Source organism: Podarcis vaucheri (genome assembly GCF_965113315.1).
Source record: "Podarcis vaucheri genome assembly, chromosome: 2".
NCBI classification, from domain to species: Eukaryota; Metazoa; Chordata; class Lepidosauria; order Squamata; family Lacertidae; genus Podarcis; species Podarcis vaucheri.
Genome location: NC_138760.1, coordinates 99,552,341 through 99,573,414, shown reverse-complemented (window position 1 = coordinate 99,573,414; position 21,074 = coordinate 99,552,341). Strand labels below are relative to the sequence as shown.

Below are 21,074 nucleotides of genomic sequence, written 5' to 3'. Positions count from 1 at the left end.
TCCACACTACCCTCTCCCTCCCTTACTGTACGTTTCAGAGCCTCTTCTAAGGGTTTTGTTTTTGCTAGGCTATATAAGGGTCCTGGTTGTTGTCCCCTGCCTCAAATGTTCAGTTGGATCTTCCCACTACAGGTCAGCTGGTGGAAAATACGAAGCCGTTTAGATGGAAAAAGCCATCGCCAGGAGAAACGTTTCTTGACATTTAACGCAGACCGAAATGATGGAATGATTCCCGGCCTGGAGCCATTCAGTGAATACCTCTTAACTGTTTTGGCTTTTAATTCCAAAGGAGCTGGACCAGAAAGCAACACGTACAAATTCCAGACCCCTGAGGGAGGTAAATGAAGGAGGGGAAGGGAAACAGTAGTCAATGTTCCTAACTCTATTTTCTCTTTGCTTCAGCTGTGTGTGGTGTGCTAGCTGTTTCCCCCATGTCTGAGTATTCTCGCAGCCAGAACTATGGCATTAGCATCTTTCAATTGCTACTTATGTGTTTCTACGACCAGATTTTGTTTATAGTCTGCTTCCTGCACCCAGCTGGACATGAATGAATGTGGATGAATGATTACCAGCTTTACATAAATAATCACTGCAATTGTGCATTCATTGGGCCTCACACAATTATTACCATTGTCTTTCATGGGAATATGTTTGGTGTCATTCTCCTGCCTTGGAAATCTCTTAAGAGCATAATGGGCATGCATCTGTCTAGATGGCCCACGTGAGTAGCTTCAGAGAATCAAAATTGCTGGTGGAATGAGTCACACTCTCTTTTTTCACATTTCCCGGCTTTTGCATCTCCATCCAGGGGAAGTTGCACAAACACACTTCCCTGCACTGTGGATATGGTTCTGTAGTCCTTGGGAATTCATTGTCAATATCTGGGGTCCCCTCTGAGTTCAAGCTCTTGGGTCAAATATGGTAAAATAGATTTTAAAGGATCTATTTGGCTGTGTAATGGAGGATGGCATGCCTAAGGAAAACAAGTCGGCTCTGAAACTTTACTTAAGGTGTTTCAAGTGGTGCAGTGTGTTTAATAAAGGAGGGGGAAGAACCAAATGGAAAGATGCTGTAACCTTATCCGAGATCAAATGGAATGATCTAGTACAAAGAAAGTGCATAATGTGTTTTTTGGTTGTGTTTTCCAGTACCAGAAAAGCCACACTTTCTAAAGATACTAAACTTAGATAAAGACTCTGTAACACTATCATGGGGACCACCGAAGAAACCAAATGGCATTGTCACTGGATATATTTTGCAGTACCAGATAAGTAAGTACGTGCAGTTGGATGTAGAGCTTAATAACAAGCAAATTTTGGAGACACACTGTTGTTATCCAGTGTTCAAAAAACAGAGAGGGACCCAAGCTCCTTTCTTTTGCATCATTCTCATTAATCCTGGTTTTTTGAAAGCTACAGAGGGAACAGAGCATGATTTGGCTACAAGTGGGGGGAATCACAAACTAAACAACACTGTATGTAGTTTTTAAAAACCCATTAACAATAATTTACAGCATTTCAGCACCTTCTATTACATGAAATCTTATATAATATATACAATGCCAAAGTACTAATGACTCACACAATTCAGTATCTCAAAGCCAAGCAGTCTAAATATTCCTGAAATAAGTCTGTGAGAGAAACCTTCTATGTGTATACTTGTGCTGGTGTGGTCCCAACGGAACTCCGACAACGAGATACCCGGATTTCTATCTCTGTTTCATGAATCTTCTCCTGGTCAGCCCAAAAAGGAACTACACAATGGCAATTCAATGCTCCACCAAATAGGTCAGCTTCAACCTTAGAATAGCACTTTGCTCCTTTTTGTAAACTACATGCAGAGTTGTTTAGTTTGTGATTTATCTCTCTGTATTTATTGGGCATACAATTGGGAGGACTCAAGGAATGGAGCTTCTGAGTTTCATTAAGGACCTTCTGGGTTTTCTCCCACAACTCAAGCACCACCGTTATTTTCTGGAATAGCTAGGAGGCTGAGGCTATGAAGGGGGGCTTGTGCAAAAATCATATCTGGAGCTATCGCATTTTGAACTGAGCAGAGCTGGCCTACCACTAGGCAGAGTGAGGCAACTGAATCAGATGGAAGATGGCAGCAGAAGCCCCAGCAGTTCCTTCTGAGCCCCATAGCGATTCTTCATTGCCACATAGCTTCTAAGGCAGTGCTATTTTTCCACTTTTTTGTGATACTCAGAATGAAAACTGCACTAGATATTCCCCCCTCCCCCCATTTATGAAAATCGATCAACATGTCATGAAAGCTATGTATTTCATAATGTGCACATAGAGATTTAAGTGCCTGTTTAGCTCAGTGTTCATGGATCAGGGACCTGGTCCATGAGGCATGCTTTTAACAAGTCAGTATCCTTCCAGATGATGGTGTCTGACTGACTACTATTCTTTGCTTCTTCTTTTTCTAGTTAATGAAACTGATGACATTGGGCCCTTGCATGAAATCAATATTACTAACCCATCATCATTCAACTTCAGGCTCTCCAATCTGAGCATCAGTACAAAGTACAAGTTCTATGCAAGAGCCTGTACTGTACAAGGCTGTGGGAAACCAATCACAGAGGAAGCAGTAACAGTAAGCGAAGGCAGTAAGTTACAAATAGAGTGGTGCTGAATTTCCATTTGATGTTTTTGCATTAAAATCCTGTAGGTTTAATGCCAATGACTTTTCCCCCTGCTTTTCATCCAATTCTCGGATACAGCCAACATTTAAGGCTTCAAAGAGCAACAGAGCTCTGAATGTCGTTTAAGGATATGACAACATTACCATTTTGTTACTGTTTCACCATTACCATTCTGAAGTATTTACAAAATTGCTTCCTGTGATAATTCTCTGAAGAAATGAATTTGCATTTTATTCAATTTGTGAGCCTTCACATTTATAAAGACCTGGACTTTAAGGGATTGAATATCTGAATTTTGCATTCCACTTTCTCCTGGAATGAGAGAGAATGGTATCTCAAACATTTTTTGGGGGGGGGCATTCAGTTCACCTTAAAGGTGAACTTGTCTAATGCACACTTTATGAAACAATGTGTGAACTAAAACACAACCATCCTTCGAAATTCATACTTCTCTGAATTTTGCAGTGCAGTTTTTCAGTCAAGAAATGCATACAAAAATGCAAATACTGGGTGGGAGGAGTGTGCATCAAATTGTATTATATTGGTGAAATTAAGAGACAGCCGTGCATTATATTAGGGCCGTGATGGCCATGCTCAGCCCTCCAGTTGTTTGGGGACTACAATTCCAATCATCCCTGACCACTGGTACTGTTAGCTAAGGATGGTGGGAGTCAGACTGCAACCACCAGGTATAAACTTGTGTCTTGTATAATACAATGCTTGCTGCAGGCAGACCACTACCTTTACCATAGATGTGGCCCAGAGTAAAATAAAAAATAAAAAAAATCAGTTTTGAATTCTTCAATCACTCATTCATTGGTTATATTCAGTGGTTCACTTGCTGATCTGATAACCAAACCCCTGCTAATACAATTACCCATCTCACTCATCTAAAAAACAATCAGAAGAATGGCTTGACCAGTCCACAACTCCAGTCTTGTTACTGAAAACCAACTAGATACTAATTGCTACAATTAAGTGAGATTGGCACACCAATTTGCCAAAGGGAATGAGATAAGAAGAAGATGCCCGCGCTTATCAGTGTGGATAATATGCAATAGCAGTGTTGACAGGGGAAAGTCAAATATTTTCTTGCACTTTCTTGCATTTAATAGACTCTGACTTGCAAGTGGCACAACCCATTTAGACTGCAAATCAAGTCTATGGGAGGTTGGTTCCTCATGTTAAGATAAATTAAACACACAGCATGAATGGTTTCTTTGAATGTCTGGTCAAATATACTCCACCCCCTTTTACAAATGATATTGTCTGCGTCTGCCAGCCAGACCTGGCATGTTATGATCCTTACTCTACAATATTAAGTCCCACTGAAGTCACTTATTGCTGAGGGACTTATTGCTGAGTAGACCTGCATAGGAATGCATAGTTAATGTTTTCCACTTCGCATGCTTGAGAATCTGAGCTATTTGTTCTGCAGGTCAGTTCTGCAACCTCACCAATAGTTTGTCAACTTTCATGACAAGTGAACCACCTGCTCACAGCTCCCCAGTCTCATCAGAATTCACCTTCAGCTTTTTGGCCCTCACCCAGCCCTCCACTGTGTCCAGGCACAAATTCAAGACTGGTTCCTATGTAAGAAGAAATACAGAACGGAAGATCAGAGGGAAAGAATAGTATAATGATGACGCATTCACATATAGCATGCAATTAGCCTATCACATACACTCCATGTGTCCACAACTACCATCCTCAGTCAGTCAATCAGTCAGTTACCCAATGACTATGTGCAACCCCACCCCCTAACATCAGCATCACACTCCAGAGTGGAGAATATTCACAATTTTCTACCAATCACCCCACCCAACAAGGTACAACAAACAAATCCAACTGTTAGCCAGGTTCTCCCGTTGGTTGAATACCAACCAGATACCCCCCCCCCAATCTCACATCAGAATATTAATATTCACTGATTAGTGTATCTAAGGCACCTAGGGCCACCCATAATGTCAAGCAACCAAGGAGGTTGGCACTCTCAGCCTAGTAGGGCTGCACCTCTCTATGTCACAGTGTACCCCTTTAAAGCTTGCTGCCCTTGAACTTGCTCAGTGTCCTGGTACTCCATCTCTCCTCTTCCTCCCATATAATGCAGATTAACCTAGCCTGTGAGGCACTTGGGAGCTAGGAGTGGGGAGGAATTAAATACCCATCTCTCTTCCCCCTCAATGACAGCTTAATTGTTTCCCTCCAGGGAATCTGCACCAGGTCTCCTCAAATCCCATGGTCCCTTGAGTTCTTAGAGAATGCTAGGAGTGTAAGAAATACGACTTAACCGTTTTTTGTCACCTAGGCAGATTCAGGTAGTCAGAGCTTCCTCTACGTGATGTACACAGTCTGTCCCTCGAGATGCATTTGCGTGGAGGTCTTAAATTGTTATTTGGGACAAACACAGTGGCAATTTTCATGATCATGGCAACACCTATTTCTAATGCTGCAATCACAGCAATTGTTTCTGGCTGGATGCAGCTGTATCTGTGAATGGCTCAGATCATATACTATATTCATAGCAATGATGTATCTGCTAAGAGAGCTTGCATGGAGAAAGTTCTGAATGCCTGAAGCAACTATCAAAAGCTATCTTTTGTTCAGAATGAGATATCCCAGAGTTAGCCAGAAGGTAGTTCTACTTGCACAGCAGATCACTACGGTTTTAATAGTCATTCTTTAGAGGCAAATTTCACCAAGACTGTCTTAACTTTCCATTTGTCATGTGAAGTTGTTGATCAGAGACCAGCTGTCCAACATTTTGTGATAAGTGTGTTGAATAGCAGACACATATACTATGGGAAAAATTGTATAATAGCTCATCTTTGGGGAAGGTTTAGCTCATTTTCCCTACAGTATCATAAGTTCTCATAAATCTCCAAACCCAAGAGAAATCTTCTGAAATTGCACTCAGGTGTTTAAGGGTCATGTGCTTCCCTTTGTTTAAGGTTCATGTGCTCCCCTTGGTACAGCAGAAAAATGAGGAATGGTGTTAGTTGGTTTATTTTATTATTGCTTCTATCTTTCTGTATATTAAAAATACATTTAAGCTGGCCGCTTTCAGTTTTCTAAAGCAAATGCCTATAGCTCAGTGACCTTTCATTTTATTGACCATAAATATGTCCTTACCAATGTGTTTTTGCTTTTTATTTTTCAGGTTTCTCCATTTCTTTTCCTGTTCTAGCCACAAATGCCTACCCAATTATCAATGATTTCTCTTGTGTAGCATTGTGTGCCTATTGTATAATGAATAACTCACTTATTTGGCAGGGTATAGATGCTCAGCTCTTCCTCAGTGGACTTCTGCATTAAACAAATCTTAAGACCGCCCAGAGAACAAGTGGTTGAATCTCAGTATAGAAGTCTTCTGGAGGGCAATCCTGAAATCTGGCAAATTAACTAGATGTTTGGTAGATGTCTTTAAGATTCAAGGCTTCCCTGGCATCCGATCTCATAACATCCACTGCCCTTTTCCTCTCGGATGGATAGGAGGAATATACACTATCCATTTCAGCCCTTTCATGCCTACTTCAGACAGTTGGACTCCAAAATGTCTCTTTAAAAACCCCCTTCCCCAGTCAAACAGCTGGTGAATTCCAGTGTTCAGCGTGATTTGTAGGCCAGGAAACCAGCAAGGCTTCAGTGGAAATGAAGCCCCAGAAACAGTGCCAGATTTACGTATAAGCTAAACAAGCTATAGCTTAGGGCCCCACTCTTTTGTGGGCCCCTAAAATATTTAAAGAAAAAACTGGGTGTACATTTCCAAAATATAAGATAAAAATAAAATAAAACCTACATACAACAAGAGTGTTTTGTGTTGTGTAGGCTCCTATCATGTAAGTAATGGGCCCCGCCTGCTAGCCTGCTCCCTAAAATATCACTGATTTGCTCATTTCTATATCAATTACTTTGGTAAAATACACATTTTGTTATGTGCAAATGGCTTTAGATACCTATTAGGTCCATAAATTACCATATAGTATATTCAACACAAAAAAGCGACAATTTGTTGTTGACAAAGGACAGCTGGACATATAAAGGGCCCCATTACCTTCATTACCTTAGGTCCTCATCAAACCTAAATCCGGCCCTGCCCAGAAGTGTATTAAGGACAGAATTTGCAATGGAGAACTCTCTTCTACAACCATAAGGTTCTTGACTAGTGGCTACCATCCAGAAGATCATAAGCACCACAGCTAAATAATGGAATGGCAGGTTCTGATCTTAGTAAAGAGACATGTGATCCTTTTGATCCTTTGCATAGTGATGCCCATGCACTGCTATCTTTTAAATCACAGCCTTAACCACTGATTTATTGTTATCATGATAAAATTTCCAACCTGCAACAAATATCTCTGAAAGGTCACATATCCAAATAGAATGTGAGTGTAAAATTACTGCCATACTTATTCTACAAATTAGAGTCTCTTGCTACTTTTCCTTTCAGTTTTTAATCTCACGGAGCTGACATTTTCAAGTGTTTTGCATCATTCATTATGACAGAAATTGACACAACAGAGTTTATTTTTTGCCTTGTTGCCTTTTAGACAGCATTTCTATTAAGTGTACCATTTAGACTTTGAGTTGGGGGGGGGACATAATTAAAATATGACTTGTAATGACCTGCTGCTTAATTTGTGGTTTGATTAGAAAATGTAGTTTCAACTTTACAAAATTCATTTAGCAAAATCTACTCTGCTAGATAGTTTTAATTATGTTAAAACCCTTCGCATCAAATTTTGGTTAATGTGCCGATCAACATGTTCACTCTCTCTGTGGTGGTATAATAATTAAAGTAGTGATTGTAATTGATGGATTGTTGTCTTGGAGAAACATATCATATTCTGCTCTCTTTGACTATGCCCACAGTGTTCTTAATCTTTTCTTTTTTCCTTCAGTTGTCTTCTGAGTGTTAATCTCTCAAAGCTTCTCTTTGCTTGCTTTGTAGTTTCAGAACTAATGATCATAACTTCAGCACCAGACAGGCAGATAGTCCAAGAGTTTCCAAGCTCCATATTATGTGACTTAATAAACACCAAATATCTTGTTCATAGTGGGACCTAGAATGATAAATTACATCCAGCAAATTAAGCCACCGAAGTCCCTGTTTAGAAAAAGTGCAAAAGAATCAACACTATCTAATTTATTTTATATACTGCTACATATTCATAAAATATATAAGAGCAATTTACAACAGCAGCTTATAAGACCATGCAGTAAAAACCACATTAAAAAAAGAAGTTTAAGAAGTTAGTTGGGTTTAGATTGCAGGGAATGTATTGAAGTTGCCTTGGGCAAGTCAACATTTCTTGGCTCATTTTAAATAGGATTACATCTCTGTTTGGGACCAATTTATCACATCTAATCCTTGATTGATAAATAAAATAATCATTATGCCACTACCAAATTAAAGTACATCTCAAGGTTGCTGCTGGGAGTTGAAGGAACCCATAGAAACATTTGCAACTTTCTGACAGTTCATATTCTGTCATTTTGAAAGTAGAGATAGGTCAACACATTAAAAAAAAAGTCTTATGGATCAATTATTTTAGTTATCCTATTTCACAGTCAAAGTATTCTGTATATTAACAGATCTTTATTAATGAGCATATGGCCGTGTTCAGCTTTAGGCTAGTAGTGATTGTGGGTTTTTAAAGAGCAACAAACCATGATCTCTGTTTTGCACGTAGTGGGAATCCAAGTCTTCTTGGTTTGTGTATGTGACTCACACAAGTGGAAGCGTGAGAATAGAATGATCAAAGAGTCTGCACTTATATACCACTTGTTCACAGTAAACTAGGAAGTCTCATTACATTCCAATCATAAGATAAATTGAATCTGACCAAATAGCCCTATTCCACTGACATTTAAACCTGAAACTCAATGGAATTTAAGTTAAATCAATAAGACAAAACTCACTTTTCATGCAAGGAATCCATACTGAGGTGTGACTGTAGGCTTCATATTAGGTCAGGCATAGGCAAACTCGGCCTTCCAGATGTTTTGGGACTACAACTCCCATCATCCCTAGCTAACAGGACCAGTGGTCAGGGATGATGGGAATTGTAGTCCCAAAATATCTGAAGGGCCAAGTTTCCTTATGCCTGTGTTAGGTAGATTCTGTTTATACTGTTTTGTGATGCTCAGAAACAAAGCTCAACAAGAACAGAGCAGTTAGCAGCAGATGTTAGGGGGGAAGTTTTCCAGCCTTTCTTAACAGATATAGATTTAAATATAAATGTTATCATATAAAAATGATTTATGTGATATTAAAATTATTTATGTGAATATAAAGATTACCTAGAAATAGAAAAGTATTACTATATTTCAAATACTGACATTTATATTCAGTGTTTTCCAGAATACTTCTAATTAAGGCAAAGCACCTAATAACCTAAACGAGCAGGTCTTGTTCAAAATTATAATTAATATGTTATCTAAGGTAGATGTAAACCTCATCAGGTTATACTGTCAGTGTTAACTTCTTCTCCATACGTTTTGTGTTACATTATACATTGCAATATATACAACATACCGGTAGTTCTTTTAATTTGAATCCTAAACGATCCCCAAAGGAAACACTGATGATGTTCACATAATCGCTTACCTAATCCTTGGAAGGGAATAGCTAAACATGTTCATATTTACCTGTATTGATTTTGTAACTGTGCCTTCCAAGGCCCTAACCCAATTCACATATTTTACTTAACTCTGTACATTTCGTAGGTAAAGCTGTCGGGAAGATTTCTGAAGCAGTAAATCCCACCCCAAAGACTCAGCCTCTTGAGGCACTTGAGCCTGGAACTGCACACACAGTTCGACTAGTAACTAAGAATTGGGTTGATAATAATAGCATTTCTGCAGATGTAATAGACGCCAGGGGGAGAGGTGAGAATTTTCTAAGGCCTCTAATATGGCCATTATTTTTGTAAAGCAAAGTTTAGCAATATAATTGCAAGTTGCTTCAGATAGAGAGCATTATATAAACACATTTGGAGAATACAGACCCACTGCCAACAATCTCATTGAGATTTCTACCATCGACTTCAACAGAAGCAACGCTCACTCAACTCACAATTCTCAAGCCACTCTCTGTTGAGGAATTTCAGGCCGGGCCTTGGCCATAAAGGCTTCTGCTGAGATCAAGCAGTGAGTCAGTTCCATTTGTAACCTGCTCCCTTCTTCAGGAGGACCTTGAGCCATGAGGTCCATCCCAAGCAGGCAGCTGTATAAGGCCAGGTATACAGAAATATTGCCGAGACTATAGAGGAGGTGACATTTTAGTAGCCAATACCTTTTTTGTCTTGTGGGTGGTTATTCTTATCACACCTTTGCCTTAGGCAGATAAAGTTTGCAAATGGTTTTATCTGTGACTAGAGTCATCCTACTCCACTGAGGGTGATGCAGCGAAGAGAAAAGCAGTCCTATATTGAATTGGGAGGGGTGAGATTTAAGTGGTGGATGACCCACCATTGCCAAAGCCCTGCCATCTCACCTTCTGCTACGGTGGAAAGGGCTTGCATCTTTTTGCCTGTATTAAAAAACAAACAAAAATCCCTCACATTGAAACCAAGAAGAGATCAGTTAATTATAGCTGTGTCAGACTGGTATTATTATTATTATTATTATTATTATTATTATTATTATTATATAAATTTGTATACCCATAGGCCTCAGGGTGGTTCACAACACAAGGCGCTCAGTTAAGGGGCTCAGTCAATTGGCATATATGAAAAACAAAGAGGGCTGGATCCAGCAGATTCAAGGCCCCCCACAGAATGCCCTGTTTTGCCCCCTGCACTGATGGAACACTGAAGGCAGTACATCACAGCCTAGAGACTTTTCTGCAGCCAGTCTTGGAAAGTCTCCAGTATGGGCAGCAAGCAGAGTTCCACCTCGCCAATGGAATCACTCTTCTGTCCAGTTCAAACACCATTCAGTTAGCCTTATGCAGAGGTTAAGGGTAGTCTCCTTGCTTTTGTAGCTTTTCCTAAACTCAGTCTCCCATAAAACTCACTTGTACCAGTGTAGGTGAGTTTGGCGCTGGCCGATTTCCATTTGTACTCCAGAGTGAGTGGCTTGAGAATTACAGTCTAGATTTAAAATGCCGCTCCGCACATTGCATTGCCAAGAAGGGTGAAAGTGAAATGATTTTTAAAATGTTGAATGTGTATTATCTACAGACTTTAGCCGCTATGCCCAATCCCCAGCGGGCAGGTCTCTTACTCCTTGCATCTTAAATGCAGCTAGCTAAGCACTTGCATGTGTTCTGTATACTTTTTAACTCTGTCTCTATTCCAAAAACTGCTTTTGCATGACAGGCTTACCTAAGATCTGTATTGGCTTTCCTATTTGGCATGAATCTCTTTAATCAAAAATCTTTGTTGGAATTCTCATTCCAGAGATCGGTTGCGTGTGCTGCAAACTATTTCTTTGCCTTTAATATAAATGTTGATCCTCAGTTCTGTCCCACTTGGAATGATGGAATCCGTTCCTCTGTAGCAAAAAGTGTTTCATGCAGAATCAGTTTTAAAATGCATCTTTTAAGTTATTGTAAATGAGAATATAATGATTTGGATATTCTTCTTTTCTGATGCACGTACTTTCCCCCCATTTCTCTCATTTGAAGCATCCATTGGGATTTATGAAAGAATCTCTACGCAAGGCTGGTTTATTGGACTGATGGGTGCCATTGCTCTTCTGACTTTGTTGTTGCTCACAGTCTGCTTTGTTAAAAGGAACAAAGGAGGGAAATACTCAGGTAAACCATGCTTGTGCTCTCCAAACTGAATAAACCTCATCTACCTCATGCTCAAACCACCGTTAGACTGCCACAAGCTCCATGATCCCCTCCAAGAAATGGTGCTCTGTGGGTCAATTCCAGCCATTGAGAGGCCCTAACCCTTGCAGAATTTCTGGAAGTGAGCCTTCCTCTCTGTTGTCCCATCCCCTTATTCCAAGGTAAGGTTTCCAAAGGGAAGATGGGAACTCCAATAGGGAGTCTGTGAGAGGAATCAATCACAGGTTGTAAGGTAAAGGGTCCATTAGGTCCAGTCGTGGCCGACTCTGGGGTTGTGGCACTCATCTCGCTTTACTGGCCGAGGGAGCTGGCGTACAGCTTCCGGGTCATGTGGCCAGCATGACTAAGTCACTTCTGGCGAACCAGAGCAGTGCACGGAAACTCCGTTTACCTTCCTGCCAGAGTGGTACCTGTTTATCTACTTGCACTTTGACGTGCTTTCGAACTGCTAGGTGGGCCGGAGCAGGGACCAAGCAACAGGAGCTCACCCCGTTGTGGGGATTCGAACCACCAACCTTCTGATCGGCAAGCCCAAGAGGCTCGGTGGTTTAACCCACAGCACCACCCGTGTCCCAATCACAGCTTGCAGTTGGTGCCAAATTTGAAAGGTGCTGCATTCAAGCCCAGTTTGCCAGGGGAAGGGAAGGCTCCAGCTTCTTCCTCTGCAGCCATATCATTACCGGCTCACAATGTCACATATGAGCAGAGCAAAGGGAATTTGCAGAGAACAACTGAGAAAGTCTTATCTCTCTTTCTGTACAGTGAAAGAAAAAGAAGATTTGCATCCAGATCCCGAAGGCCAATCCATAAAAGATGAAATCTTTGGTGAATATAGGTTAGTGTGTGCTTATAGCTCTTTGCATTGAACTATCAATTGGAATGTCTTTTAATAAAAACAACACAAGCAATAATTTTTCAGAGGAAATCTCGTGAGATCCTATACAGTGGTACCTCGCAAGACGAAAATAATCCGTTCCGCGAGTCTCTTCGTCTAGCGGTTTTTTCATCTTGCGAAGCAACCCTATTAGCGGCTTAGCGCTATTAGCGGTTTAGCGGCTATTAATGTCTTAGCGGCTTAGCGGCTAGCTATTAGCGGCTTAGCGGCTTAGAAAAGGGGGGGGGGAGCGAAAAAAAATCGCAAGACTCGCAAGACGTTTTCGTCTTGTGAAGCAAGCCCATAGGGAAATTCATCTTGTGAAGCACATCGAAAAACGGAAAACCCTTTCATCTAGCGGGTTTTTCGTCTTGCGAGGCATTCGTCTTGCGGGGCACCACTGTATTGGCATGAAATGCATCTAGAATACTGTTCACACACATGTTGATGAAGGAAAATGGCTGGTGGAATGGTTCTTCAATGTGAATTGTTTCTTGTCTAGATCTCTAGATATATTAAAGGTGGTTTTATTTCCAGATTGGGCACTTACTGTTGGTGACAAAGAAAAATATATAGAAAGTATAGAAGGAGGATTTCCTGGATGCCAAGATCCAGGTTTGAGGGAAGTACTCTTTGGTAAGAGAACTCCAGCAGAGATTTAAAATCATAAAACATGTAGCAAGGTAAATCATAGAAATATAGGCTGTTAGACCTTTAAAATATGTCCCTGTGAGTTCCAAAACTTTCTTCTTCCCTTAGCATAGAAAAGACCACACTTTTGGTAAGTTAAAAATGGTTTACTTACAAAATCTCCAAAGGTCAGGTCCATGCCTTTTTCCATACATCAGTTAGAAAACACAGGCAGTCAAACTTGACTTAGTTACAGTGGTGAAAGTTCCTAAATTATTGGTATAAGAACACAAGAGTGGCTTGAAAAAGCCATGCAGTCTGAGCTTGGGGCATTTATCTCATAGGCAGGTCTTGTTGGTATTATATAATGCATAGAATTCTACAAAACTGCTTAGTTGTTTTCTATAAGCTGGAGAAACTCACCACATATGCAGTGCAGATTTCCCTCTGTGCACATGGACAATCCCTTCCATAACACAAACGAATGAATGGGGTCTCTGTTTGAAATTTGCCACACTGTTGTGAGCAATGCAAGTTATTATACGTATTAAAATCTATGTCAACCATATGTAATGACTGTTTCCTGATCCAGCAAACCAGCTGTTCCTCATGGTGAATTTAAAAGGTTTCTGACTAAATCTAAATGATCCACCAAAGGTACAAAACCACATAATGTACCATTTACAAGTTCTGCATAATTCCTTGTATATTTAATTTTTAATGCTTTCTTAATGGGACAGATAATTAGAAAGGTAAGCAAGTCATGCAGGTGGTATCTTTCAGTCCCCAGGTAAAGTATCAGGTTCACCTCCATGCCTTGATTATCCCTCCAACATTGGTATCTTCTTCCCTTTCCTTGGTTTCTGTTCAAAGGTGGATGTGTCAGACTTACCTTCCCATTTATTCCTTCTTCCCTTCTCTTCCTACTTTCTTAGTAGAAATTGCTCTTCCGATTCAACAATATTCACACCTTGTTGTAACTTATAAGTAAATAATGTTATATAGACAAGAGTGTAGTGAAAGGATATCTGTAACCCAGGAACTTGTGTCAAGGAAAAATAAAACCAAGCAAGTGAAAGATTCAGTCATATAGATCAGGAATGGGAAATCTGTGATCCTCCAGATGTTGCTGGACTCCAGCTTCCATGAGCCCTAGCTAGCATGGCCGAAAGTCAGGGATGATGGAAGTTCTAATCCCACAACATCTGGAAGGCCACCAGTTCCCTGATCGATTGTTTTCCTCAAGAGGCTTCCATGGTTCACAGAGCTATTAAAATAATCAAATTTAAAATATAACTAGATTATGCTTGATCCTATTTAACTATCCAATTTCCTTTTTACTTGGATGAACCAGCAGCTTCCAAAACTAAGCTATAATTGGAATTGTGCCAAAATCTGTCCTCTGGTTTTTTGTTTTTTGCTTTCTTTCCGTGTAAAGGAGATTTATTTGTTTTTCTTCCACTTAGTCAGGAGACTTTAGAATTTCTTTGCATTTCTGTATCATGGTGTGGTGGTTGAGGGTGGAGTCTTTGTTTTCCATCCCAGAAAACATTTCCTTAGTATTCTGCTGCCACCCCAGCTGCTCATACTTCCTGATGTGAAAAAGCCACATGGGCAGAGCACTTGGCTATCGAGTGCCTAAGTTTGCTGTGCTGGCTGATTTTGTTTTTTCAAGTTCTTCTCTTTCTTTCCCTTTTTCAAAAACACTTTCTGCCCTGATTTCTTTAAAAGTAAAAAAGACTTCAAGGTTAAAGAACAATCATGGACACTACCTCCCCTCCTTCCAGTTAAAGACATCATGGGATTTTTCAGGAAGTGCAAGCACTTAGGAAGGTTGCAGGATGCAGAACACCAGAGACATGATTTGCAGAAAGAAACGATGCTCAGAAAACCCCTTGGCCATCTCGGAAGAGACAAACTAAAATTGACAGTGTTCTTGCTCCAAATAGTTTTCCCAATTGCTCTTTTCCCTTGATGTGGCTATGTGGAAAATGCCTGTGTGTGCTTCTCATCCATGCTTCTCCTTTTATAGTGACAGTGATGAAAAGCCACTCAAAGGGAGCCTGCGGTCTCTTAACATGGACATCAAAACTGCAGAAAGCGCTGACAGTTTGGTGGATTATGGAGACGGGGACCACAGAATGTTCAACGAAGATGGCTCTTTTATTGGAGCTTACACGGGCTGCAAGGAAAAAGCATCGGTTGAAAGCATTGGCAGTTCTACAGCAACCTTCCCTCTCCATGCATAAGATGTTAGCATGAATAATTCATTTCAGATCACCATATTTATCGTTTACTAGCCATCAAATATCATACAGGTCAGACATAGGCTGCAGGAAAGTTCAAGACCTTGACATCCGGCCTATGTAGAAATAGGCGGTTGACTTCGAAAGCTGGTTTTTGAGACTCTTCTTCCTCAAGGCGTGGTCGTTTTCAGTTAGTTAAAATGTGACTCAGACCTACAGTTTGGTAAGATATATGCCACTCAGTCTGACCAAAACCATGGCTACTTCAGTGTTATATATGTATATAGGGATCTGGTGCCCTCCATGTTTCTTACGACCCAGTCCTTTAGATATGTGTGGCTGCAACGGCACTCAAACAGCTTACACTAAAATGTTTACTATGGCGTCTTTGGTTTCGATGGTGGGTCACAGGAGTCCTCCTGCACTGCCTCTCAGATGCAATCGCATTTTAAAAAGTGACTACCAATTACTGGATGCTTAGGATTGTGCTGGCATGACTTACCCCTGGGTTGGCCAATGTCAGATAGGATGCTATCTGACCAAATCATTGCCAGCCCTGCCTCTGCTAAACCCACCTGGTGCTCAGTTCTCTGCTGCACAGCAACACTATGCTATGCCATGCCAGTGTGTTGCGTCTGCCAATGGTGTGCTAACACTGACCCATGGTAGCAGTGTGGCATCTTGTATCCAGAACGATCCCAGTGCAATGTACTCTACTACTCACCCACTCAATTCCGAATGTTTGTTGGCACACTATAGCTAAAAGGATTGGACCTTAAATTAGAACTTACTTTTGTTTCTCATTGCCTTTGTACAAACATTTCAAAGCCCATTTTCTAATACTATCATAACCCCGGTACTTACAGGGATCAGACTCCGGGCAGAGAAATCAACAGTTACTTATAGTAAAGTCCTACATAGTAAAGAGAGAGAGAGAGAGAATTATAAATAAATGCATTCCAAATGCTACATTATTTAATGTCCTAAAGGCAACTTCCCCAATGATTATGGAATTCGTATTCCGTGTTGATGGCAGGGGCTTCGAAATGCAGCACGATCTACCTTCTGCCAAACTTCCTGAAACAGTGGATTAAAAGTTTTTCTCCTCTTTTTGACCACTAGCTGGTGCTCTTTCTTTAGGAAATCAGCTGCAACAGCTTTCTTCTGGCTGGGGAAAGCACAGGTCTGATTCAGAGCAATTGAGCCAGTTGGGGGGGGGGTATAGGTTCTCTGACTGCTTAGCACCCCTTTTAAGCAAAGTGCTGCCTTTTGAAGCAAACTGGGTTTATCAGCACCCTAGCTGTATATTTGTACACCCACACACCTTTTTGTACATATTCTGTTTATATTGTTGGAATGGGGGCAAGACACATTTTTTTTGTTGCTGCTGTTGTTCTGGGGGTTTTTTTGCAGCAAAACACAATGGTTTCTGGGACCATGGAGCTGAGGATCAACTGGGTTTCTCTTGTCAAGTCCAGTTTTATATGAATGAGGTACATTTTCCATACAAAACATGTTGAGAAGCATTTCTGCTGTATTCAATTTCCCTCCTCCTGTTTTACACACACACACACACACACACACACACAATCCCCCAATGAATATTTTAAAATTCATTGCAGGCACAGCTTATGTGCTACTGAATCAAAGGAAATGTCATTACTGAAAAAAGTCTTTTATATATATTATTATTTAGTCCCAGCAGAGTTGTCTATTTGAGCTTGTAGAACAACTGTTACCCAGTACTAGAATTATTCCAGTGAGTTTTATGCACACGTGGTCAGGTTAATGACAATGATATTGGAGGCTGCTGCATGAAAAATTTTCCCAGGGTGAGATATCTCAGCATTTTGTGTGTACATATAGTCAGTTTGTTATTCAACCTTTCCCCATATTATTTGGTGAGCATTTACATAGACATACTGATAAATCTGGTGCATGCATTTTAAAAAATAAATTCTGAGCATGTACAAATATTATGCTACTATTGTTCTCTTTTGAGGTGATTATGGAATTTAACAAATAGTGATGGAGAACTAGCTCCACTTACTCCAGGGCGGACTCAGAATCTTCATAGGGCTTCAGTTTAGTGCAAAGGGCATCCCAGTTGGCAACACTTCAGTCAGTTACTTTGGGGGGATTATTAGAGCATTTGGTGCCAAGATGACTGAGATAATTTAGGCTCTTATAACAGTTCACACAGGTAGTTCTTTTGGCCTGTTCCACAGGTGACAGAGGAGACTGCGTCACCAAGATTGGCTGTGCGTTATCGTTTATCAACTTAAAATCTGGCAGAGAGTGAGGAAGTTTGTATCATTCCTTCAGTGGTATTTTGGAAAGTAGTAAAATCTGAACTAGATACACAGATGCAGCAATGCCTTCCTTGTGCAAATGCCACAGAAGAAAAACCTGAGCCAAAGTCTCATGTGCCTTCTTTAGAGGGACTGAGGAGCTGGATGGATGCAAAGCATTCAATGCCCTTCAGGGCCCACCATATGATGTGGAAATTCGCTAGTCCTCAAGGACTCAAAACGCGAGGCTGACCTCCCAATGTTGGTTCAAAAATCTGCTGGGGGGACGGGACACAAAAGCCCTGTTAAGGCCTTCAGTTACCTGGGAGCACCTTGCTGACCATCACATAACAGCAGTATGTATCAGACTTTTTACAAATGCTTTATGATGCTACGGCAATATCCCTTCTGTTTCCCATTTATCATATGAGTGCTTTTATCTATTCCAATTTTTCCTTCAGAAGGTGTAAACCTTAATGTCACATCTCAAAGCTAGAAGAAAACATAAAATGCCAAAAGAGAGTGCACAATGAAAATGTTTTTAAAAATTGCATTGAATTGTTAAATATGTGTTAGCTGAATATTAATGAATAGTGTGAGATTTTGTTTTTTTTTTTTTTTTAAAGTCTGCCTATTAATATCTTTCCATTGACACGCTCTAAAGACTTCTTTAAAAACAACAGGAAACTCCGGAACATTCCTGGACATTCTCTTGAGCAAGAGAGGGAGGGAGTTGTGAAAAAGAAATATTAATGTTTTCCAGTATGAGCTTAATAGTTGAAGCCAGAATACATGCTGTGATTTTAGCAGGGATGTTGTTTCCCCCCACAATAAGTGTAAATTTGAGATGACAGCAGAGTTGATTTATCATCTTAAAAGCAGAGGTTATGTTGAACCTCTTTCTGCATTCCGAAATATAAAATTCCAGTAATGTTAAATATTTGCCACTTGATATGCAGAACTGATAAACTGACATTGCATACTTAGATTTTCAGAAAGCTTATGTGAAAGGGATGGGCCATACTTGGAAACTTATTTTCTTCATATGATTCCTGCCCCAAGTCTACAGATTTGGAACTGTCAGGATAAACCAGATTGTATTCTGCACAGCCTGAAACAGATAGCCACTGGAAAAAACATAGTGAGAGCTGATATATAAGCTACAATTGGTCCAAATATCTTACTACGACCACCACCAATTACTATATGACTGAATAACACATTTGGAAAATATAGTTGCCATGCAAAATTAAAATTATATCTAAAAAGCATCTCATGGTGATTTACAATGTGAAATTGGCCTAAGATTACAAAACGATATGGCTTTAAGGGTTTCAAATTGTACAAACAATGCAACATAGCAGATAACACATCATAAGCCACTACTTACTGGAAAGGGAGAAATAACTAATTCTTCTTTGTTTCATTATATTTATAAAGATTGTACGGAAAGCATTTCAATAATAGAGTAGTTCTAGCAATATCCGTGAGATTATATAGCAACTGCTTTGAGGATTTTGATTTGTTTCGGAGCTCTTTTCCATAGGATGTGGACCCATGCTATGTTTATAGAAAAAGAAGTACCAGAACTCTTGTTCCCTTATAATGGTAATGGCACCCACTTGAGAGGTGCCAGAACTGAGTTCTGCTGAGTTCCAGCTGAAAAAAACAGTCCTGTTGTGGACCCATGGTTGTGCAGAAATGGTCCAGTTGCCATCTTCCTAAAATTTCCATTGACTTGGCAACAGAGCAGGCCCTCTTAGACTAGGATTTGTTTCAGCTGGAATATTAAGTCTTTCACCTCTGAACGTGCAATCATGTGCAGACTCCTGTGGAGGTAAACTGTCTTAAACCAAACCCTGTTCAGGTATCTGCCTCCCCACATTAAATTAGAATCATATTAAAAAGAAAGCCCTGTCTCCTCTTATCATGTACTCACATGCTGTTGGTAAAATTTCTCCAGTGAGTAGCCTGTTCTGCATGACGGAGGCTGCATAATATATTGAATGCAAACTCCTGGGTAGAAACTCAGGGAGTGCAGGATGAGTGCAGGTTAGTTAAAAGTGTGACATTGGAGGTTTATTTGCAAATCATCCCTATGCACAAATGGGAAACAGGGTGGCTGCAGATCAGGGTTCTGAATTGTTTAGACCAACTGCAAGTACAGAACAGGCTGCCCACAGCAGAATTTGCTCCTCCAACACATGGAGGCTGATGGAACCAAGCAAGGACATGGCAACCATGAAACTTTTTCAGAGTAAACACAAAATTACACTATAAATCTGCCATTCAGAGTCTTAAATGTTTACATGTCAGTCCCATTCCTATTCACCTCAAGTCTCCAAATTTGGGATCATCTGTAATTTTTCAGCTTTTGCACAGAATTGGTCAGAGCCAAAGCATAGAATTTGTTTTTATATATACATATATACACATTTCTTCATGGGGGAAAAAAAAGATGGGGACATGAATACCAGGCGCATACTGTTACTTTTTGAAATCAATGTTAGTGGAGGTTTATTAAGGCTTAGAAAAGTGTGTTTGTATTGTAGTTGCTGTTTGTATCATGCCAATGTATATGTATGGTTTTAAAAAAAATATTTTCATTCTACATGAATTTCAACTTTGCTAATAAAAGTTTGACTTGATGTAATCTTCAAAAGCCTGACATGAGGTATCCTCTTATCCTATGAAATATGAGAGTAGCACAATTTTTTGATGGCTTTCAGCACTCCCAGAGCAGAGTTCCAGAGGCTGGCAATTCCATCTATGAAAATGTGACCAAATATTGCTGTGTGTGTATTTTACAGTTGAACACCATGCCTGGAATTTTCTTCCAAAAAGATCTACCAATAAGCCCATCTTCGATCTTGTGCCATTGGGACCCCTATTCTCATCACAGAACTATGCTCTCCATTGTGGTTTAACAGACAATCCCACTTTGCAGGGAACTCCAGATATTGTAGCTCTAGGAATAGTGGTCTCCTTACAAGTCTCAGCAAGCTTAACAAACTACAGTGCCCAGGATTCTGCTGTTAAAATGGTATCATAGTGTTCTCAATTGATGCAGATGTGGTGTTAAAAAGAAGCCACTGTTCATGGTAATGCTTCCTCATAAAACTGGGAGTTTTGACACTTTGAAAATATATGCGAGATATCCCCAATTCCCTCCAAATTCACCAATTATGAAAGAGGCAGAGAAATGTTACAGGGGATTTCATAAGACCCCAAAAGGGAGATTATGTTTCCAAAGCAAAGAAACTAAAAAGCAGATGACAGATACTGTGCAAGGGGAAAAATAAATATATATGTGTAAAATCTGACCAGCAGGCTGTTGTGAACTGCAAACTGAGCCATGATACATATTGGACGGATGGGAGATGGGAAGATGATGCCATTCAATTTGCAACCAATGCTTAGCACCTTCACCTCGGTCCCCAATTCACTTGCAGCATTCTTCTCACTTGTGTTATCAAACGATTCCTCTGCGCCACGCACCCGTCTCTCTGCGACTGTGCATTTAATGTTTTCGACCTTTTTACCTTCATGAACTAAACACTCACAGAGGCCAAACCATCAG

General features: G+C 40.2%; 1 protein-coding gene across 6 annotated transcripts in view; it reads left to right on the top strand.

The window, feature by feature from the left end:
- CHL1 (cell adhesion molecule L1 like) overlaps positions 1 to 18,112 on the top strand; it is a 209,034-nt gene extending 190,922 nt beyond the window's left edge. For 5 of the 6 annotated variants that reach the window (XM_082209263.1, XM_082209260.1, XM_082209262.1 and 2 more), the window contains 7 exons: positions 133 to 337; positions 1,149 to 1,271; positions 2,435 to 2,614; positions 9,380 to 9,541; positions 11,283 to 11,414; positions 12,216 to 12,288; positions 14,990 to 18,112. In XM_082209263.1, the coding sequence (XP_082065389.1) occupies positions 133 to 337; positions 1,149 to 1,271; positions 2,435 to 2,614; positions 9,380 to 9,541; positions 11,283 to 11,414; positions 12,216 to 12,288; positions 14,990 to 15,206 (1,092 nt within the window). In that variant the 3' untranslated portion in view covers positions 15,207 to 18,112. The remainder of the gene's footprint in view (positions 1 to 132; positions 338 to 1,148; positions 1,272 to 2,434; positions 2,615 to 9,379; positions 9,542 to 11,282; positions 11,415 to 12,215; positions 12,289 to 14,989) is intronic. The other variant, XM_082209265.1, reaches the window with a different exon arrangement.
- The last annotated feature ends 2,962 nt before the right edge of the window (positions 18,113 to 21,074 follow it).